We start from the raw sequence: 24,653 nt of genomic DNA on the forward strand, positions 1-24,653 counted from the left end.
GTTGGTTTAGGACCAGATACATCTTTCAGAAATCACGCTTATAAGGCTGACATCAACCGAGAGTGTCCCGGCTTACCTGCGAATTTGAGTGCTCCCGATGAATCAAGGAGCAATCAGGATCATTATTAGTGCTTTTCTTTCTGTTCTTTTGTTCTGGGATTCATATATCGTTACCAATCTGAGTCATATCGGATGATAAACTAAGTTATTATTTTTGTATATTACCTATTGTATCTCTTCGTCGAAGTGTAAGTTCTTGGGTTTTGGTAGCGTTGACATGTAGTCATAATGTGTTCCTGTTAGTTGTGTTTATTATATGGAGTTGTAACTGAATTGTTATAAATTGCAGTGGTTGGAGATATACTGTGCCGTGCAATCTTAACTATAGCGCTGTCTTTACTTTGTTCCTCATGTGGAGACCAGCCATATATAGCTTTAATATTTCTGGGGCAAGAGGAGAGTCTTGGAAAACCCTGGCCTGAACATGTATTTTTGCATGAAATGACCAAGAGAAAGACTTGGTTAATGCGACTAGATCGAGGGTAATAACCGATGTTTTGAAGATTAACTCGTCATGCCTGACTTTGTAGAGAGTTTTGGTGTTCACTGCATTGCTTGAGCATTTAATTCGATAACAAGAGGTGTAAACCTAGTAAACGAATCTAATTTATTGAATGCAATACATAGGTTAGGTTAAAACGCATGAGTTTTTGTCTCAACATTTTTTAAATTATGTTCTGTTGTAAAAAATAATATATAATTATGTTTCAGATGGACTCTCCTCAGCTATTATGCTTTCTGCTACTAAAAATCAGCCGTACGTTATTGAAATCCTTTTTAAATTAATCAGAGACACCCTGGCCAATCCTGGTGTCAATTTTGGTTTTTGCTGCATAAACCATATATTATTACCGATGGTGCAACATTGGCTTAGGCAAAACTTGAAAGTACAGAAGCCTGGTGAGATATGGCAGAATTTCAAACACTGCTGTGGCTTAGCCAGTGAACTAGTTGTGGACTACTTGTATCATGTACAGGTATATTTGGCTTTAAAGGGTTGAGAATATCTTATTCAGTGAATTATTTTTAGGGTGATGAGTCTTCAAGAAAAGAAAATCCTGCAGCAACTCTAGCTTTGAAACAGTTATTGCTTATACTTATTGAATGTATTGCACAACCTTGCGAAAATGTGGCAAGACTTGGTACTTCATGTTTGCGGCATGTGATATTAGGGGTTGGAAAGATCCTAACTGAGCATCAGTGGACTGTACTGGTTACTGCTTTACATAGAGCATGTTATATTAGTTTGTGTCCACTTTACCAGTTAACTCTAGCATTCAAGGAGAATTCTGATAGTTTTTATGGCGACTTAGCCACTGTTAAAGTGGCTGCACGAAAAGATAGTAGTGTCGCTGAGAATGAAAGATTGTATGAATTGGCCAATCAGGTGTTTCTAATGGCTTTTCAAAGAAACTGTGGAAAATGTCCTGGAAAAGCTTGCGAATGTGAAAAATCAGTTGCAATCGACGATAGGAGTTACGTCTTCCTCCTGTACCCATTTGATTGCAATACCTTATTAAATCCCGATATGTATACAATACGAGTTCCCTTCAGGAATTTGGTAGTAGGGATTTTAGCTCATCAGATGCTCATACAAACTATTTCCAGTGCACTACTTCAAAATTTAAGACACGTTACGCCAATTTTGAATATTCTTCAAATTAACTCTTGCAGCTTGCGTGGGATACTACCCAAAGTAAACGCTCAACATGTTTACATGATGCTGAAATGTCTGGAGGTATCTAATTCGAAAGCAAGGGAATTTGATATGAGACCAGGATTAAAATTCCTTACACAAAAAGTGGGAAATTTGAACAAGGCGGCTAATTTGTATACGCAAGCAAATACATCGGAAGTTGTTCAGATTATAGTTTTGATTGAACTATGTTTAGATGGAATAGAAAAATATGGCATTGAGCCGAAAAAAATGAAGGAGATTTTGGCCAAGGAGGATGATGATGGGGAGGAATTGTTACACGACGTGAAGGATGTAAACGGACAGCATGATTTCAGTAGTCGAGATCTGCTTTACTTTGAGAAGTTTTTAAGAAAACTTCATTATAAATGGGAAAGGTTTGTTTTCATTATCTAGCATATTAAGAGAATTACTCGTAATTTAAATAATTGAGAAACTGGAAGCAACTTATTCATCGGTTTATTTAATAGTTTACTTTTTTTGAGGAATGCTATTGTTATTCCAATATCTTCAATACTGTTATTTTTTTGATGCGGTGATTGCTATTTTTATTTCTGGCCCAACAATAAAAATCAAATACCTTTTATAATAATCTCCATGTAAATCAAACCACTTTTCCATATTTTGTAACCAATTTTTTTAATACTACTTTCGTACCTGTCGAGGTAAATTCAAAATACACGTTTTGACTTCCATCGTCTCTTATGGTTTCGCATTGACTGCGTAATTTGTTTCTAAGGTGCGACAATAAAGTTTAATGGGTGTTAGAAAATTACTGTATGGTGACAGTCCTTCAATTCGATATATTTTGTCTCAATCAAATATTTTATTATTTGAACCGATGTGTGAAGAATGATTGGCCTCTCTTTCTGCTTTTTTAGAATTTCTTTGAAGACTTCTAGTAAATTATATTCGTATAATATTCAAAATTGAATGTCCTATGTGTATTAACGCTATTGTCGATAATATTGGTGAAAAAAGTAACTACTTGCTTGGATGTGTTTCTTTCGCGAATAATTTTGTTCGGTTTAGCTTGTCTTGGAATACCTATACAATCAATTTCTCATTTGTTTTGAATCTACATTCATATATCTATGATCCGCCACCTGTGTAGATCTTATGTCATTGATAAATATCATTCTTTAAACCTGCTTTGTTAACAGTTTTTTTTCTTGCAGTAATTAACATGAGCCATTTTTTGACCATTTGCCAGGTTATTCCGGATTCAACTCCAACTAGTCTTTTTACGATCGAATAATGATAAAATATCTTATAGGGGCTGTTATATTAATGCTTAAAGATGCCAATAACACGATATGCCACACGACGGTTTTGCTTAATAAGATCACATACAGAGTCTATATTTTCTGGCACAACAATTGATTTAGGATGACCTCTCGAGAATCCATCCCGTTGTACGAATACTTTACAATTCACATCGAAATTGATGAAGAATAATCTCACGAAAATGTTAAAATGGGTTAATTTAATATTTTTTCCGTTATAAATTTATGAGTTCTGAAGAAGGTTATGTTCAGTAATGAAACTTCTCTTGAACATGTCAGATGACACATGAATAGCAACCCTCATATTTTTTAATATTGTTAAATAAACATTTGCTATAATACATTTATTTGACTTATAATTAGTGGTATGAGAGCTGGAGACAGCAACGTAGAGACAACAAGAATTTCAGGTAAGCTAATCTTTTCACTTTTGATCTTTGTCACTCTCTCGGTCGTATCTGTACAGAAAAAAATACTCAATTTTTAAATTAATTATAGAATGAATAATTGAATAATTGTTGAGAAGAATGAATAATTGTTTTAATGATTTTTGATAGGCTTAACAAAAATATTTAATTCATTTCCAGATATTTTTATGATTGTTTATAATGTGCCAGACGCCACTTTGTATTTATATAGAAAAAATTAAAATTATGTCAGAATTGCTGTAATTTTTATATATTATTTTAGTATCAAAATACGTAAATTTAATTTGCTAGACAATAATTCTGTTGTTAAATAATAAGGAACACTGCTTAAGTCCGAAAAATAAAACAGGTATGTTGAAAGAGTGCTGGCTGTATATCGATTTCGATATTTTTGAAAAATATCTATTTATCGATATATCGGCGAAAAAATATTGATACTAAACATTTAAAATTAAGTACCAAAGTATACTAAACCGTTAAAATTAAGTACCAATTAAAAAAGTTTGTTAAAAATAATTATATGGTTTTTTTATAATGCTAAAGAAATATATTCGATTTTTTTGAAAATACTGAAGGCTAACAAAAATGTTGATATGTCGATATATCGGTCAAAAAATAACGGCTAAAATATCGATATATATTGATGTTATGCCTATTAAAAGTATTTAAAAATTGAGCATTTTACTTGTGCAGGTACTTTGCGCACTGGTAAACGCAACTCCTGCCGCCAGCCAGATGGGCCGGGTGCTGACCGAGGGAGTGAAAGATATGATATGTCAAAAGATGAGCTTACCTGAAATTCTCTCTCAAAAATGTTGCTAGCTCTTAGACTTGAACAGTCTTTGTAATTAAAATTAATTATTTTTATAAAATATGTAGTCTTGTTAAAAATATTATTTTTGCAATAAGTAATATGGTATATTCATACAACTATTCTTAGAATAGAAAATGAGATGGTTCCAAAATGTAGTTAATATTTTCACTTGACTTGCTTTTTTACGTTTTCCTCTCTTCTCAGGTAATTGCCATCTCTGAGGCTCTCAGTTCATTTCATTGAAAATACATTTCATTGTTGCAGTATTTAAAACTTCTGCTATTGTTTTGTTGCTTTTGGTGAGTTAGGATTCAAGGCTCATTTATAGTAATACTTTTTCAAACATAGACTTTGGTTTTAAATTAATCAACTTGTGTCTGTGACATCTTTAAATTCTTGGAACTAAATTTACCATAACTTTATAGGGTTAAAAAAAATCTGCATTAAATATGATTTCCATCATTATTTTCTCAGCTCATTAATATATTAATGTTAGTTATAAAGCCACTGTAATTATGACATAATTTTAGACAAATGAAATATAATTATGTTTTGATAAATATCGTCAAGCTGGGAATATTTTAACTAATATACTACATGATATTTTCTCAAGCTACCTGCTTATTATTATACAATTTTACTTAATGTATAATAGTCAATGTTAGTCTTCTTAAATTGATAACATTGTTTTAGATTATGCGAGTCCTATATAAATCTTACTATCAACATACCTGATGAAACTAGAGATGATATCGATAAAGAAACACAAAACGAAAAGATTACCGAACCTGAAGTGTTTAAACTAGCCGAATTCAAACAGCCTTACGAAAACGACGATCTCAGCACAATCAGCACAGACAGCGAAAGTTACTTAGACAAAGACGTATTACCTAACCTTAAAGATGGCGATAAAATCGACGAACAAAGTCCACAGAAGTTGGTAGCTAGTGTTAGCTTGGACGAGGGAAAGGACCTAAAGAAGAAATCCAAAAGTGAGAATGGCTATTCGACTGATGATGAAACTAACGAAATGGCTGCAAAAAAATACGAAGTGGCATACGAAAAATATAAAGTAGAGTTGAATACGATCAAATACGACAGAAATACGTTGTTGCAAATGAGGAAGTCTACGATTTCTAGTGACAACATTATTTTGAGCTGTACGCGACCAGGAGATCTTACGAAATCATCCAGGTATGAGAGTTATTTAATCATTCATCATTTAATGATTTTGTTCGCTTAACGTCAACATTTTTTTTCAATATTTTTTGTGTGTTCATAAGAAAGTAAATAAAACTACACAATCAATATAGGCAAAAATAATTCGGAACTAAAAAAATTAAAATTTTCATATTTTTACAAAATGGCGGGTGTAAGCTACCAAGAATATTACAATATATTTTAAAGTTAGAAAACTAAATACTAGAATACAAACTAGAAGTATAAACATAATTGTCATTATTACATAAGCAAAAATTTAGGTTTCAGATTCTTTTTTTGTAAAATGCTTATTGCTTAAATTAATTATATCACTAATAAGTAAGTAATTTTGACCAATCGTTATAGTAGTATGGACTGTCCAATAAAACAAGCACAGCTAATGCATTTCATAAAAATGTATGATGTCAGCACGTCGCAATGTTGCTCCATGAAATTTAACTATTTATTTTAACTCTGACAAAATAACAAAATACTAATTGAGATAAAATAATGAACAATATTAATATTATTAAATATAATTTGTTTTAAAATTATAATACGTCTACTGTATATCTTATCGAATGACTTAAATGACAGTTAATTATACATCCATAATAGTTTATAGTGTTATTTTTTTAGATTTATATTTAACTATTTTCCACTGTTCTGTTATGTTTCACTGCCACTTCACTAACTGAATTATTGTTTAAGTCTATCGCTAAATTGTTAGGAAGGCAGAATATTCTATGGCCATATTGCTCAGCCATCTGTAAATTACATTAAAACATAATTAAACATTGCATTTACTCTGTAAAAATTTGAAATAGGCCACCCTTAAATATGTTATCTTCAGAACTGAATTTATTTTTGAAAGCCGTTATTAATTATGTGCTTCTTAATTACGATTTACCTGTTGGGACCTTTTCCACCAGTGCCATAGTACACTTGGTGCATTGTCCATAACATAACAACAGTTGATTGACAAACCTGAGTAAAAATACGGTCTGGTCCATTTCTTCATGGTAGTCGCCCTTGTACTTAACAAAACCTAATAAAATGTTGTTCTAATTTTTTCCATCAACTATTGTCGTCTTTACATTCTTTTTATTGCCATGAGCGATTCAATATACCATTTTTTACAATTTCTCATCTAGATACACAAATGCAAATAACGAATTATCACTATTTTGAAGAATTTTGTGGACATTTGATAACAGGGTCGACGAGTATCAACCCAAATTTAATTTTAGGTACTGATTCGGTTGCATATTACGACGGGTCAGACAAAATTGTATCTCTTTTAGCTAGGCAAAAATCAGAAGGAAAAATTCGCTCGGAGTTTAAAACGAATTTTAAATTTTTAAAAACTGCAGTATTCGATGTCATCTATGACGTCCATTGGATTAATTATATAATCATTTTAACCATTAAACAAGGTAAAAAGGGACACATGAAGAAGCTACTGTTAAATATTTACATTGATTCGACAAAAACTCTTCTACTGCTTCCCGGTTTTGAAATCAACTTTGATAAAGTTATATAATATTGAGACTTATGTACTTCAAGAAATTGTGATAATTTATTGCCTGACATTTTTCGTACTTTACTTTTCTATTTCATCATTATTTTTGTCAATCTAAAGTCATATTTTGACATTCTAAATCTTTGCTGGACGCTGTGATGTTGCATTTAATATTTCTTACAATGTTGTAATGAGTACAAAGTAGAAATTGAGTGCTCGGTCGACATCATTTTGTTGGTGTTAGATTACTGCTCTAAGAATATTCTCATATCTTTGTACAGTATTCTTATGGTTATATATAGACAGTGTACCTAAAGCTTTGTTATAATCAAGAAGTGATCTTCTGTGATCAAGAAGACCAAGAGCCGATTTGACTCTTACACTAATCATGATAGGGCTTTTATTTGTTGAAAATTTGTTATGTAAGGTCGCCTAAGTATTTCATATCTATTGATATTGTTAATTTATATATGTATTAATCATCATGAGATTAAAAAATATGGCTTCAACCAGACTGCAGAATTACTACCGTAATATTACCAAGAATGTGAATATCAGATCGAGTTTGTATAATCTTATTGATTAACCATGAATGGTTTTAAAACTTATCGCATAATTGAGTCCACTACTATGTGAAAAGGAGCCGATATACTTAACAACCGTCTCGGATATCAAATAAATTTGATAATTCGCACTTGCTTGCAACTAATGGAACCACCGTAAGATGCTTTAAGAAGATTGAAAATATTTACGGGCACAGGTTCAGCTTCCAAAGTTTAGAAGAATTATATTCAATAGTTTTGCAATATTTACTATTTAATATTTTTTTCAGTATATGAACAGTTATTGCTTTTCCTAATATTGATGCCTTCTACGATTGCCGTGTGAGCAAGCAGTTTTTATAAGCAATTATATAAACTCTAGGCTTCAACTAGATTGATCTTGACTTGAAATATTTCTTAAGTTAGGTTTTACTCTTCAATTATCATTTATATTTATAATAAAATCCACTTAAATATAAGATCTATATGGTTCAAGTTTTCACGACTACAAGTCCATTCCGCAAAGACGCAAAATAATCATTTAATTTTTCATTGTTTTAGAGGTATCGGGCGCAATAATTCGTGGGGCAAAAGTCCTGCTACCATTTAGATCACACGCCGTCTTGGTTATGTGACGTTTAGCTTAATTTCACTTTAACTATTTTGTTGTGTAAAAGTTCAAATTTTATTATGGATAAATATACGTATAGTGATAAATAGTGACAATATTTATTAAAAATAATCACCACACAGCGCAATTTCTGCCACTCAGCGGAAATTGCGTCAAAAATATCCTAATCGTCCAATGCCTCACAAAACCACAATTTATCGTTTACATGCGAATTTTCGACAGTTCGGTACGACAGCAGACAGGCTTCGTTCTGGAAGAAAACGGAGGTCTCGTAACGTTGAAAATGTTGCTCTGATGTACGATAGTGTTGCAGAATCTCCAGAAATATCAATTCGGAGACGTGGTTTTTAGTTACACATTTCTGCACGCAAATTTTAAGCAACGTTTAAGGCAAATTTTGAAAACTGATTTGAAAATGTTCCCGTATAAAATTCACTTAGTCGAAAACTTGTTACCGAGAGATCCTGATCAACGAGTTGAGCTGAGTAATGTAATCCTAGTGAAATAGTTCCTGTCCTGAAATTTCCTGTCCTGAAATAGTCCTGTCTAGTGAAATCGAAGATTTTTCGTCTAAATTAATAATGAGCGATGAAGCCCATTTTCTTCTCAGTGGCCACGTCAATAAAAAGAACAGTCGGTTCTAGAGAAAACACAGTCCTCAATTAATTCATGAAACATAATTGTATTCACTAAAAACAACTGTATGGTGTGGTATTCATGCTGGAAACATCATTGGTCCCTATTTTTTTGAAAATGACCAAGGTGTTGCTGTTACTGTTACTGCTGAACGGTATCAAAACATGATTCGAAATGTTCTTGTGCCTGAAATGGAAGAGCAAGGACTAGAGGACATGTGGTGTCAGCAAAAGAGCGACAGTACACACAGATCGTTCAATAATTCAATTATTGAATGACTTTATTCACGCAGACTGACTTCGCAAAGTAGCGATTTAGCATGGCCAGCCAAATTTCCGGATTTAACAGCACCAGACTTTTTCTTACGGGGGTTTTAAAATCAAAAGTTTATGTGAATAAGCCCTAAACGATATTCGCTACGAAATTGAAGAAATTCAGCCTCAGATGTGTTGCAGCATGTCATGAAAGATGCCTTAAAAAGAGCCGAAAGTTACATAGCGAATCGCGGTCACCATTTAGCCGATATAATTTTTCAATCATAAGGAAAAAAAATGTAAAGACAAAATAAACTGTTTATGAAAACCAAATTTACTTATCTTTTGTTTGACCAAAGTAATAAGGTAATCATAATGGTAGCGGGACTTTTGCCCCACGTTATTTAAGCCACATGTTGTTTTAGAGTAATATAAGTCACACAGTTATTAATATTTTGTTCCAGTGAATCTTGATAGGCGTGTTTTGTGATTAAAATATTTCAAGAGCAAAACGATTTTTTTATACCGGTGATTTAACACTAACATATTTATTAAGACTACAACCGTGGTAGTATTGCCAATATCGAAATAATATTTTAAATTATATAATAATTAAAATTGAATAACAAACTTATTACTGATATATATGATATTTTTGCAGTTGTCAATTATGGACCGAAGATGGAAAAATTAATGGGAACAGAAGAATTTTTGTTGGGAATAGTCCCAAATTAAATCCTTTTATGTCATCAACGATACCCCCGCCACAACCCGTTCCACCAGAAATTCAACAGCAAAGGGCATTGAGTATTTGTAAGGTAAAACTATTAAATATATTATTAAGATAAATATAAGACACAGGATACTGTAAATAGTTTGAAGTTTTTATTAACAAGTACATTATTAGGAAACCCTCTTATTAGAGCATATTCTATTCTTCAACTCTTCTTCTGGAATATATTCACGGTTGGCAGAATTAAATTTATTTCATTTAATCGAACAACAATAATGATTTTGGCAATTTCAATTAAGATACTTTTGAACTTGAACTAACCTTGAGAGCTCTAGTAATATCCTGAGATTACTTCATGGAGATCTGAACTGACATGATCAAATAGAATTTTTTTTATAACATCTTTATTAGATACGCTTAGTAAAATCTTAATTGTACATTAATTTATTACTACTTTTCATTTGTACGATTAATTCACAAACAAGACGAGTGCGAGAAAGTACATCAATATCTATTCTTCAATATTAAAATTATAATAACTTATAGTTATAGTTTACACTAAATGTATACACTTTATATAAGTTCGTATGGTTCGTTCGCAGCAGTTCTTCGTTGGTTACGCAGCGATAGGCATTGGTAAGCACTCGAAGAACTTGTTTTGACTAGTTGATTTGAATTTTTAGTGCAACCCCATATTTGCACCCCATTGATCCAAATTGGCTTTATAAATGTCTTATTGATCAACCTTCCTGATTTTAGATCAAATTGAGAGTATCTTCCGACTAACTTTTGTCTAACGTGATGTTTACAATTTAATCTACCGTGAAGTTGGATTGCAAGATATTTAGCTGATTTTGCTTGAGGAATTGGGTATCCATTGAGTGATATAATTAAGCTTTTATTATTTCGCCGCAATGCAAAATTAACGTAGACAGATTTGGAGCTATTAAGTTGAATTTTCCAATCTTTCGTCCATTTGTAGATTTTGTTGACTGCCACTTGTACTTTTTCTACTGCCCTTGGCAGAGATATGTCGTTTGCCCTAATAATTGTGTCGTCAGCAAAGGTTCAAAGTGGTATTTCTTTTGTTGTTGGAATGTCAGCAGTGTAGAGCAGATATAGGAGAGGTCCTAAGACGCTACCTTGTGGAACCATAGCCGATTTTGCCATTTTAAGAGATACTCTATTAAGAGATGCGAGAACGCCATTTTGTGTGATACTCTAAATTTTCTTACGAAAAGATATGACTCCAGCAATTGACAATAGTTACGCGGTAATAATTTGCTCATCTCACAGATTAATCCCAAATGCCAAACCCGATAGAAAGCCTGTGAGACATCCAGGAATATTTCAGGGTAGTATTTCTTTTCCTTAAGCGCTTTTTTAATAACCGCAGTTACTCCGTGCACTTGATCGATTGCTGAATGGTGATTTCGAAAACCAAACTGGAAATCTGGTATTATTACAACATTTTTAACACATTTACATATTAGTTTCTCAAATAGCTTTGATATTGCAGGTAGTAGCGAAATAGGTCTATAAGATTCGACTTGTTCTGCAGGTTTGTCAGGTTTTTTGAGCATAATTATTTGTGCCACCCCAAAAGCATTCCGGAACATGCTTCAGTCTTAAACAGACATTAAATATATATGTCAACATGATAATTGCTTTTCGTGGCAGTTCTTTCAATAATCCAGGTGAAATGTCATCTATACCAGGTGCCTTTTTTGGATTAAGATTATTAATTTCAGTGGCAATTTCCAACGTAGATTTAGATCTACATCGGGTTGATAAACATGAGATGTATCCATGGTAGATTCTATATCATTAGGTTGAAATATGTTAGCTATGTATTATGCGAACAATTTCAATTTCTTTTTTATTTGGTCTTTTAAATTTTCGAGTGGCGAATAATCTTTGTCTGTTTATAGGCTTAATTCGTGTATATTCTTTGATCTTTTGATTCGTTTGATTATTAATTCTATTAAAAGTAGTTTTGTCTGCAGAATTTTTGGTTCTGTGCCATACTCTTCTAGCTATTCGCCTTTCTCTCTTGCCAGTGGGGTAGCATCTTTTGCAGCTGACCGAATTTGTTTGTATTTTTTGGAATATACAATTATATTTTTGGTTTGTTTCTCAAGGTCATCTATACTTTTAAGTCCTGCAGTATGAATCTGAATTTGTCCTAGTCAGTATATTTGTTGGTAAGATTAGGCTTTTTTGATTTTCTTGTCGCTCCCAGTGTTAACAATACTGGAGTGTGATCAGATGTTAGATCGCACAGGCTTTCTGTACTAATTTGATTTAATGAAATACCTTTTGAAATGTAGAAATCCAGCAGGTCTGGGACTTTATTACTGTCTGTGGGCCAGTAAGTAGTTTCGCGCCCTGAATGATATTTACAATTTGTAAGGTTAATAGCTTTGAGTAATTTATTTCCTTTTCCAGGTGTTATTTTTCGTGAACCCCGAGCTGTATTTTTAACATTAAAGTCTCCACTAACAATAAACCTTGGGCCCAATTTTGAAAATATATCTTTATATTGTTGTTGTGTGATTTTATGTCATGGTGGACAATATATAACGCCAATATTTCTTGTTCGAAATGTTGTATATTTTGTTTAATTATTAAATTTGTTCCGCCTCGAGCCCGTTTGCTGGGGTGTAGTGTCCAGTAAGCATCATAACCCCGTATTTTAATGTTGTTTTTTTTTAGAAAAATCTCTTGCCGATATGAGAGCTATATCTATGTTATTTGTTTTTAAGAATAATTCTAGTTCCCGGACTCTTTGATTTAGGCCGTTTCCGTTCCATGTTATAATTCTTAAAAACGAATTATTCATTTTTGTTTTTCTTTAGCTTGTTTTGGGTAGTTTTCTCCAATCCTGGTTTCTCCAATTTTTCCACCCTGTCTGCTAATTGACTGAATTTTTGTCTCATTTCAGTCTAGAATTCTTTGAGCAATTTCAGCATATCGACGATAGCTGGCTCGTTGGCCACAGCTTCCTGCGGTTTCGTATTTATTTGTTTATCATTTGACATTTTGGTTGCGTTTATATTTTTGACCGTTTCATTACTAAGGGTTACGTTAATATCATCGTTAGACAAAGATTTAAACTGCACTCGGTTAGTGGCTACTCCTTTTATTTGTAATATTAATGAATTAAAATTGCCAACATTGCTTACCTTGATCGGATGGGGCAGAGGGATTTTGTCTTCTTCCTTCTTTTTTTAATGTTTATAGCAATTTTAGCGATTAACGAAGGCATCATCTTTGACTTCTTCCTCTTTTTATCTTTCTTGTTTCTTACTTCGGTCCAGTCAAACTGTTCCCCTACCTCTAATGCTAGTTAGTCTTCATCAGTGTGGTAGTCTTCTGCATAATTAGTATGCCTTTTTGGTGTATCTTACGTGTGACCTTGCATTTGCAAATAGATAACTTATTTAATATTAGCCATATTTATTGAAATAAAACGACAAAGTAATGAATGTCGAATTTGAAATTCATTTTCAATTCATTCGAAATTGATTTTCATAGTTCTACGATTAGCGCCTATATACTAAATTTTACTAGGTGAGAAATTTTATTTTCCGTTGAGAAATGTTAAAACCATCTAACCAAGACCATTTAACAGTTAGATTACATTGTTTAACAGTTATTTAAATTGATACTCATGATGAAAGTAAATAAAACACTGCACTTGAGTTTTCATCTAAGATGCTCACTTACATTTTTATGCAGATTTTGTGTAGATTCTAGTAGCTGTATTAGGCCTTAATCATTTATATCAATCAGATTCCAATCAGCATGACTTTGTGTGAGAAAACTTAAACAAATCAGTGAAATCCTTTGCTATGTAGAGGATTAATTTGATTGGTATCTTGCAGTTAATGTTTAGTAGCAGAGTTGCAACTAGGATTTGGTAATAGTCGAAGTTGTAAATAACAAGCTTTCATCCTGTTTCTTCCTGTACAGGGCTGTCATCGTCTAGCTGCCTTTCTCTTATCACTATCTGTTTCTATTCTTGATAGTGTTTCTCATAAGTAATTTATTTAAATATATCATTGAAAAGATGCAATCGGCACAATAATAAATTAAAAGTAGTTTAGTGATACTTACTAAGGTGTACTGTATAGATCTAGATGTCTTAAATATTCAGATAATTGTTGAAGAATATTTATGTTTTAGTTTTAGTTTTCTATTATATATAAATCTACATATATTATTTTGTAGTTAGTTGATTTAAAGAAATATGATCGTTCTGTCTTAATTATAGAAATAAATAACGCACTTTGCCTGTTAATATTTTAGGACGCGGAAGCTTATAAAACGACGAAGATTGAAACCATGGAGGCTTGTTTGGAGTTACTAACTAGTTTATCCTCAGAAAAGTTATCTCCTCTGGCTTTCATATTAAAACAGGGAGCTGTAATGTTAATTGGAGCACAAGATGAGAAAATTAAGAAGACATCCGAAATTCTTCTTCAAAGAATGAATATATCGTATGTAGATCACGATAACTATTAATTTTTTCCTTGTTTAACCAAAGTGATAAATGTATTTCCAACAAATATACCACTACTTTATAGAAATTTAGTGCCATCGTATATTCCTATCCAGTCAGAGCCAAAGTATTCCTTAATTTATTGTAAATCGTATTACATTATTTGCAGCTGTTATAGTACATGTTGATTTGTGACATAATTATATATCTAGATAATATTGACAATATATATTTCGCACTGATGTAATGCAGATTATTATTTTTATAATTACTATAGTAGGTATAAATTTATTTTTATATATTAGATTAGAATATTTATATTCAATGTGTTGTTTCTATTATATAGCAATATTGTGAGTTCTTTTTGTGCTTGACTATTAATTGTTTTGTATCGGCACATTATTATATTGTATTGTCCATAAATATAGTCGCCATTTTGAGTATTAAAACATTCTTCCTGTATAAAACTATAACAACAGAAGAAAGAATAAATAATAAATAACTTGTGGTGTCTTTTATTCGAAAATGGTTTATTACTGAAATGTTTGGATATGAAGAACAATAATATAAAGACGGAAATAAAACGAATGAGAAATATAATCTAAACTATCGATAGAGCATGGAGGAAATGCAATTTGGTTGTACAGAGGTTGGTTGAACAAAAATTCGACACCATTAAAAAATCCTGTTTAACAGCTTAGCAGCTCATTCAAGAAGAGAAAATGGTTATCACACGAAGTGACTAAAGATTCCATTTCCAACTGTTCTATATTTCGGTTTTATCAGATAAAGAATACCGAAGCGGATTATTCATAACAGTGATGTCTTCTGCCTGTAGACGTCTAATGAACAAATTGAACGACGTATTCTTACAAAAAAAACCAACGATCAAGAACGACCAAGAATAATGATCAACAGACGCAAATTTATGCTCGGGCATGACAAAGCCCCCAGCAGAGTTCAACAAACAAAGTTGCCACAGTTGTGGAGGATATATTTTTGCACCTGAAATGAGAACATATTATATAGCACAGCATACTCATCAGACATAACGCCTTCTGAATACTATTTATTTAGATCGATACAGCATAGGCGGCATACCGAACATACATAATACATAAATACATAACATAAATAGGATGATAATTGCCAAATCAAATGAAATTCATAAAATTGATCAGTGAAATTTGTAAAAAATTATGGAAATTATTTTAATTAATATATATTATACCAATTTTTCCATCTCTCACTTTTCCAATTTTTTTTCACATAATCAGAATACATACAGGTATCTAACCAACAGTTACGTTGATGTCCATGTTAATAAAAAGTGTCTCAAAAGAAAGTTTATGGTTTACTTACTACATGAAGGAAATTAATTCGAGGGACTGGTGGTATGTTAGTTACTATTATAGGTTTTAGAAGAATTCCCAGGACTGAATAATGCTTATAAAACATTTCTCAGGAGTGGACCAAGGATTGTGCCTTCGAGATTTTACAAAAAAGGCAAGTCTTTATATGATTATGTTCTTTAAATTGTATTTTAAGTAAAGTAATATTTCTCGGAAATTTTCTTTTAACTTAAAAATATTTCTCAGTATACAGTGCGTGTTACACTTAGATGAATTAATACTAAATGTCAAATATACAATTTTTTTTTGATGTCAACGCTTTTTATTGCATAGAAATTTTACAAGGCAAAATATATATATTTAAGAATAACAGGTGATATGCGTGTATATATTACACAAACAATATATACAGGCTTCGAAACAACCTTATTCCATTCACTAATTATTCGTAGTTTTATATAATCTTCATGCTCTGAACCGAAAGGTGATAAGTTGCAGAAATTATTGTATTATCAGTATATTTAAATCTACTACAAGCATTTCTCTAGTAAATAAGATGTTTTTTAAAAACTTAATCTATTCTATTTTATTCATTTATACAGTCTTCATCGTAGAACTTGTTTTAAATTAATTAGTTGAATACTGATTGTTTTTAATACACTTTTGATATATTGTTATATTTTTAATGCAAAACAATAAAATAAATTAATAAATTAAATGTTCTTATTATCATTTCAGACACCCTGTATAAATGATAAAAAGTCTTTATACATTAAAATTTGTTCCACAATTTCTAAAGGTTGGCGTGTCTTTAACTCATTCCTTTGTATGAAAATCTATTTCACTTTTATAACATTAACACATAATAACAAAGTAAAATATTTAGCTTATCCATTTTATATTTTTGAGATTAATTATGTTGGAAATTATAACAATTCACAACAAATACGTTTGGATATAAGAGAAACACTCTCTAAATAATTTAGATTCTTAAACGATGGAATTATTTTACAGAAATATAATATAAGTCCACCTTGTTAGAAATTGTAAAAGTTATGCCTTAAATAATCTATGACAACTAAAACATTTTTCATTATTAATAACCTAAGAACTATTTACATTTTTTTTTTGAATATGAAAATAGTTTCTGTTATCAAAAATAAATGACCTAACAAAATAACACAGAAAACTAGTATCAGATTAATAGATAAATCAAATATAGTTTTGAGAACATTTTTGTTATCATATAGTGCTGTAGATAAAACGAAAATTAAACTAAAATCATTCTTCGTTTTACTAGCTGGTATTGAATCGATACGTTATCTTATAATGAACGAGAACAGTTTACTTTTTTAATTTAGAATATTTGTGCAAGGTCCATTACAGCTACAGAAGATTCGTGGGCTATGTGAGCTATCCCAAATTCCAGGTCCACATCTGGTGCACAATCCGTTCAGTGTGCAGGGAATCTCTCTCATTTGTCTAAATTGATGCAAGAGACCTCTGGCTTTTCTTGCTATTAATTGTCCATCCATATACATAGCTACAATGAAAAAGTACTGCTATTAATACCACATTTTAAAATTTATTTTAATATTATTTATATAAATATCGCAAATTAGAGTGCTGCAGGAGTAAATTTAATGTTGCTACTTCTTAATTTATAAATTGTAGATTATTTGAGTGGCTTCATATTGAAGACTAAACTGAAAAAAGGCAATATTTAAAATATATCTGGAACCTTCATAAGTAGCATGTCGTACGTCTTGAGCGATAAAGGGAGTTTCTTCATACAACTCCACAAATATTACCTACATATATATATATATATATATATATATATATATATATATATATATATATATATATATATATACCAAATACCACTTCAGTGTCTAGCAATTACGCTAGTATTTAATATTGACAATGAAACATTATTTTAATAGCTTGACATTTTGCTTGTTCAAATTTGGAAATCAAAAGTAGTATCTTTATAATGGAAAAAGGCAATAACCCGCACCATATTGACAAAAATAAATAATAAAGATCGTATACATTATGGAGGAATATGTAAGAAAGGTATTTGTGAAAATTACATAAATGATCCTTGAAAAAGAAAAAACTTGAGAATAAATAAACCGAAAAGAGTAAGCAGAATTTATATCGAATCATAATAGATAATATTTTCTTAATCCTTAGTTTAAAGAATATATTAACTATTGAAAGTATGCCATTATTATTTTTATTTGTTTTAATTTTGCTTTTCACTCTATATACTGGCCCCCGTTTTACGATCGTTTTGTTTGTCGTTTTCATTTGAAATCCAAGTTCATGTTAGTAAAGAAGATGTCGCTCTCTACTGTTTTTTGATATAATCATTGATGGAATTATGTAAAAAGTATTTAAGAAGAGATATGGCGTTCAATGTGAGTCTATACATTTTTGACTGACTTCGAGCATGCCTCAAAATATAATATGCATCACAGAAAAGTATTGATAACTGATAATTCTCGACGGCATCTAGTTAGAACAAATGCATTGTTTAAGTACTTGGAATCAGTAGTACGGGATAAGAGCACTAGATAAGTAGCAACTACGGTATGTATGGAAGTAATGAGCTGATTCAGTCAAATAAGGTTTCAATTCCCTAAGAGATCGTGTGTAAGAGAAGAAATATTATTTTATTACATATTGATGTAATAAAGAAATATTTTAGTATTTAGTATTGCTAAACTCTTTCGAATCCGAGAATTGATAGTGATGATAATAAAATACTTTTTATAATATGGTTATTGGTAAAATTGGAGTTATGACAGAGAATATAGAAGAACTTTAGTTAAATCTAACAGTATATTCAATTTACTAGATTAAGATAAAGAATAAAATGTAATTAAACATATAAAATATTTTTCTGTCGTATTTATTGTTTTATGTTATTGGTTATGTAGTGTAATTAATATGGAATTGAATATTCTAAGAAGTAATGCGTTTATATTATAAGGGTTTCGTTTACATTAGAAATTATTGAACTGGTAGTGTTGCTTATTCAGTTGTACAATTAGTCGCCACTTCACATAACTCACGCAGTTACTATGGTTCCAAGGATTAAGATTAAATTTCCCCTGGCTATTTATGATCGAATTAATCGGAATCAACTTGTCTGTTAGAAAACAAATTATCACAAGATCAAGACATGCTGAGGTTGGATTAGCAATCGTTCGTTGTCAGGTCGGGTTTGGGCAAAATTATTTGAAGCTGTAAATATATATGCTTTGAAAAAGACCCTAGTCTCAGGATTCTTGGAATAAGTATCACATCTTAAAGCATAAGGTTACCAAAAGTCGACTGAAATTCGAACTTGTTGTGAATTAACACAGTATAGCTAGCCGTAGACTATTGGAGTCACAAAACTTCTGGAAAATTATTTCATACAGGATATTCCATTGAAATTTGAGTAACAAAGTGTAATTGAGATGACAATCAGAAATTGATACTGACAAGATGACAATCAGAAATTGATACTGACAAATTATCACTGTAAGCTCTCTAGACGGGACAGCAACCGCGTATATTCCTTTGATTGTTTTGTTAAGAGATAGGTGTTATAAAGCACGACTAGTACTTTATTAGGTATTATAAAAAATCGGTCTGGTTTAAGACATTATATGAGAATTGATGTTTTTACTACATCTACGTTACTGTAAGTTTCAATTGGAAGTAATCGCTGTTATGTAGATCCAATAAGTTAGCACTTAATAAGCTATTTTTTTCTGGATCCAAGATGACCAGCTAGAACTAAAAAGTCTTTTGCTGAGGTCGCCTCGCGTTCAGGAAAATTGGATTTTGCGGGCGACACAGACCCTAAGATACGACTGGCATTGTCGTGTTTGGTTCCACTACCGAGATTGGTGGATGGGTAGAAAATTGATCAACTGATTTTCATGTTGAAAGGTGCCAAGGGAGAACCTCACACTGAGCATGTTCGTGAAGCTTTTCATGAACGGAATGCCTGATTCTGGGCATTGAGTAACGTGCGGAGTTTCTTGTATTGGAATACTTGAAGTATTGCAAGTTGTCTCTCGAAGACGTACCTGTACCATACCTGTGATCCATAGATTAGATGGATTGCTTTTGAGGGAGTGGGAATTTGCTTTTTCTGCAGAGGAGGCTATTGCTTGCATTTGCAAAAAGCGTGCTGAATTTGGCCTGTTTATTAGAACCTGCCGTCGAATTGGAGACCGAGGTTTGATACCTTCTGGAGCCAGGGGATAGAAACTTTTCAATTTGGAGGCGGTATACACGGAACTTCTTCCGACGATTGAACAAAATAGCTTGAGGTATGCTCGGGTTAATTTGTAGTCACCAGAATTTGTACCACGCAATCGCTTGGATGAGTTGGGCTTGAAGTCTGTCACGGGTGGCGTTGGGACTGTAATCGGTGGTGAAGAAGGCTGCGTCATCTGCATAAAATGATGTGTTTGATTGCTTGGGAAGTGGGAAATCTGCCACGTGCAAGTTGAACAGGGCTGGAGCTAATGGAGCACCTTGCGGGGCTCCTGCAGAGATTTGTTTCCGAGAAGGGACTGCATTGCCAATATTTTCTTGAAATGATTAATAAGCCGTTTACATTAAATGTTTTTACTTTTAAATCTTAAACATTTTATAATACTTATATATGTGAAACGATATTATGATTAGTATAAAAATTAGTATAAAAACATTTTCCAAACCTCAAGATTATGTTTTGAAATTAAATAAAAAAGAACCTTTTCAGAAAATACGTTTGAAGGGTGCAACAAGTTACAAGGAAGATCTAAGTCAGAAATATCTAAGAATAAGAGAATATCTAGACATAGAGTTAGCCAATTGGCGAGATAGCCGATATGTGCTTGGTTCATTTGGTATTTGGTCCTTGACAATATAGTGAGTTAGATATTAATGGTATCTAAATGATAATTTAGATTTTTATTATATTAATGATAAACAAGAAAGAATGACATGGAAGCATAAGAAATAAAAAAAAGAGAAAGTTGTAAGCTTTGACCAACTTAGGACAATGCAACAAACTAAAGGTTAATAAAACTGTATAATTGTTAATATTTATCCATTATTTTATTCTGTTGTTACTTTATATATTTTTATCAATCAAGGCTACATTAATATTATCATTACCGTACCTCACGAATAGTGGTTTCTTGGATTTATTTCGCAAAAAAATGAGATTATATTTCATAAGATCTTATATTGAAAAACATGTTCCTAGAAATTTCTAGCCAAACTCTCCTGGGACTCAAATACACACAAAAATTTCATTAAAACCGGTCCAGCGCCACACGCGCATACAGAAGAATGGTTTTTATTAATTTTACATTAAATACATACAATACATTTCCTTTCAAGGTCTTTTAGTAAAATTAATGTATTTTGAAATTTATTAAGGAGGTTTTAAAAATATATAGATTGAATACTAGGTTATTTTTATGTTATGCTTGATTAAATTGGATATTGTGTGGTGCTAATGACGATAGCATAATACATTTGACTCTTGTATAATTTAATTATAATTATTAATTTATTTATTGAGTTAAATCTTGTTTTTCGGTAGTCTCTTCTTCAAAATATATTAGAATATTCTTCAAGTAATACTCAGATTTAATTTATAACGAATATAGAATATTGTTCATTCTTTAGACATTGGACTACAGTGATAATATAGAAATCTGTTATTATGGGCAATATTATATGGTAATATAATATGGTATATTAATTAAACATTAATCGATTAGGCAAATCTTGACGGAAATTGATTGATGAAGACTTTTATATATTTTAAATATTTTTTTTTTAAATCAGGTTTTTAACCCGCCTATTAATACATACTGTCAGCTACCGATCATTGTCCTTTGACCGTAACCACCTGATTTTTCCACCCTTGATGACACATTCTTTGGTACCACCTCGTATAGGTTATATCTCTATTGTAACATAGTATTTCTCTAATGTTTACGTATTTGTTATGTCGCCTTTATTATTCAATGTCTCAATATATGATCCACATTTGCTTTCTTATAATTATTTAAAGAAGAGCTTTAATATATATGTTTTGCTGCTCATGTATTATTTATTCTAAATTTCTAATACTATATATAATTAAAGTATAAAGTAGTATATTATACATACCTAGTGAGCTAAAATGCAAAAGCATTTCATCAGCTCTCAAATCTTGTGCAATTACATCGTCGGCGTACACAGATATTATAGATAAACAAAGAAATAGATGGAAGTAGTCTGTTAGATAGTTTGCCCAACAACTTTCCCACATCCTCAATGCTACAGCCTCAGTAAATTCACGTTTAAAGCAACTAAAATATAAAATTTGTCAAGTAGAATGATTTTATTTGCTCACATTTAGTATACAGCAAAATCCATCTGTGACAGAACAATAATTCCATTGCATCCTTGTGGTTTTCTAAATGTTGATAGAACTTCGGAAGCATTAAACGTATTAATTCTCTTAAATATCTAAAAATAAATAAAGTTATAATGCTAATACATCATTATTCTTGAAATGTTACCTTAGAGATCTATCCATGTCCCTATCAGTAGGTGTGGCTACAAAAACAGCTCTTTGCATTAAGCCAACGAAGCACCAAAACGCAGCAACTTCATCTTTCAACTCGCATAAAACTGGTGAAAGCAAATCACTCATTCCTTGGGTATATCTAAAATTATTTCTTCTTCGAGTTATATATTCTACTAATATGTTTTAAGTTACCCTAATCCTGGATTATATATCGCATAATTGAGTAAAATATTTTTCATTATTATTAAATTTGGATTATTGTCACCAGAAAAATATGGATTTCCTCTATCAGTACGCACAACATCTTTCTCTACAACACTTTGAATTTTTTTACGGAACTGACTCAATTTATTCTCATTTAAGTCTAAACGTCTTCTTGTTATTTCTTCATATTCCTACGAAGTATAAAATATATTCTTCAAATAAACTATTTGACAAATACAAAAATTCCAATTTTAATGACAAATAATATCTACTTAAATAGTTTCTTATTATATATGATACATTTTATATATTAGGAGAAATAATATCTACTTAAAATAGTTTCTTATTATATATGATACATTTTATATATTATTTCGACGATTGAGTTGGAAAGAAAAATGCTTAATACGGGCTGGAAGATATTACAGTGTGAAGTATATTAGAATCAGATCTTGAATTGATTTGGCCATATTTTGAACAAAAGTTAAAAACCACATTTTTGATATAGCTTAGAATTAGTAATAGGATAAAGAAATATCGAATCAAGCTGGGTGAATTTAGAAATGATATCCATTTTATGATCGAAATGGGTAACATATTCTTGTGAGAAGAAACCAATAACATACAAGTAACAAATGTTAATATAGTACGATATATGAATAACATATTCGAATATAAATCTTCATCGAATATTATAAATCGCAAACGAAGAAGAAGTTTATATTAAGATAAATAATATTATATTCAATCGCCAAACTAATGAATGTTGTTAAACAGGGTTAATAAGCAGGATATGACATCCATCATGTGTATTACAAAGACTAGAACTGTTCTGTTGTTCTAACTACTGCAGTTACCACGTTTTTTAAAGTGTTAATTACCATTACAATTTAAAATATTTTTATCCCAAATTTACAATGTTACGTTTATTGTTTTTTTAATAAAACTCTATAGAAAAAAGTCGTCGAGTAGTTTTATATACTTGCATGTATTATGATTAGCGATATCTATTGGTGAAAATGGGAAATATCAACTATTAAACAACTTAATCTAATTGTTAAAATAGATGATTTTGATATTTAGTTACATAAAATGATAGTTTTACATTTAATATTGTTGAGTGACTCAGTGTAAGCAGGCGCTAATCATGAAGACTTTTGTTGATTGCTTTAAGGAAGTTGCAAAAAATGTTTAGAAATTTGTAGTAATGCTTTTTCGTCATATGCTAATTGTTTTGATGTCAATAACAAATTATAGCTTGGAGGACCAAAAAAATTTGAAGACTTTAGCGGTTCGTTTAGACAATTTGTTGCTAAAATTATTATATAAAATTACATTAATATTGACGACTACCATTTAAATTGACGTAAAATACCATTTAGAACTGTTTTTTTACATCGCTGCATCATTGCTTAGCGGGCAAAATAAGAAGTTTTCTCGATAACGACAATCTCTTGGGTGGAAAAATCATGGGTTAGGCCAAAAAAGCCATCCACATCGACACGAAAGCGGAATATTTATAACCATATAGTCTTGCTGTGCATGTGATGAGATCAGAAAAGTGTAGTGATGTTGCAAAAACCGAACGAAACTGCTATTTTAGATATTAATCGTCATCAATTGAATAAGTTGAATAATGTGTAATTCGACAATATAATACAAGGATTATATATTGTCGCAAAAAGAAAACATTATTGCAGCTCCAATTGGAAGTTCTGACGCAATCCAATGTACTTACTAGGCATACACTTTCTGATAACGACTTGTTCAGATGGATTCAGCCTGACTTGGGTAACACACTGTTTCGAAATGCCGAAGAACTGCGAAAACTAATTGATGATTGGATCGCTGCCAAACCAACGTCGTTCTCTCGACATAATATTTTCATGCTACCAAAAAGATAGAAAAACATAGAAAATTATGAAAACTACTTTGAATAATACATCTTATACCAATTTTTCCCAGTAAATGTTAAAGCGAAAAACTTGAAATCTTGCGATATATGAGTTTGGCAATGTCGAATGTAGAATCCAAGATCGAATCCTTGCATTGCAGAAAAGACAAACCTTTTTCACTTTTTTCATTGTCCTGTGATTTTTTTCTATATGAAATATACGAGCAATAAAAGTTAAAGCTTCTAAAGTGGATATCTACATTATTTATTTGAAAATGGACGACAATAAATAAACCTTTACTAGTATAATAGAT

At 31.2% G+C, this 24,653-nt stretch overlaps 2 protein-coding genes across 3 annotated transcripts in view; one reads left to right on the top strand and one right to left on the bottom strand.

Annotated features, from left to right (window-relative positions):
- The window catches only part of LOC143206953 (brefeldin A-inhibited guanine nucleotide-exchange protein 3), a 39,869-nt gene extending 25,396 nt beyond the window's left edge, over positions 1-14,473 (top strand). The window contains exons 19-23 of the mRNA XM_076419839.1: positions 772-1,037; positions 1,091-2,133; positions 4,978-5,478; positions 9,731-9,887; positions 14,114-14,473. Of these exons, the coding sequence (XP_076275954.1) occupies positions 772-1,037; positions 1,091-2,133; positions 4,978-5,478; positions 9,731-9,887; positions 14,114-14,329 (2,183 nt within the window). The 3' untranslated portion in view covers positions 14,330-14,473. The remainder of the gene's footprint in view (positions 1-771; positions 1,038-1,090; positions 2,134-4,977; positions 5,479-9,730; positions 9,888-14,113) is intronic.
- A 1,484-nt stretch (positions 14,474-15,957) lies between these two features.
- TBC1D16 (TBC1 domain family member 16) overlaps positions 15,958-24,653 on the bottom strand; it is a 29,789-nt gene continuing 21,093 nt past the window's right edge. For both annotated transcript variants that reach the window (XM_076419906.1, XM_076393765.1), the window contains 5 exons: positions 22,434-22,636; positions 22,234-22,380; positions 22,076-22,180; positions 21,839-22,020; positions 15,958-17,201 (listed from right to left, as the gene is read on the bottom strand). In XM_076419906.1, coding sequence (XP_076276021.1) covers positions 17,011-17,201; positions 21,839-22,020; positions 22,076-22,180; positions 22,234-22,380; positions 22,434-22,636 — 828 coding nt within the window. In that variant the 3' untranslated portion in view covers positions 15,958-17,010. The remainder of the gene's footprint in view (positions 17,202-21,838; positions 22,021-22,075; positions 22,181-22,233; positions 22,381-22,433; positions 22,637-24,653) is intronic.

The sequence above is a fragment of the Rhynchophorus ferrugineus genome, unplaced genomic scaffold (genome assembly GCF_030347505.1).
Source record: "Rhynchophorus ferrugineus isolate W39M unplaced genomic scaffold, kcgeb_rfMv2 rfM1, whole genome shotgun sequence".
NCBI lineage: Eukaryota > Metazoa > Arthropoda > Insecta > Coleoptera > Curculionidae > Rhynchophorus > Rhynchophorus ferrugineus.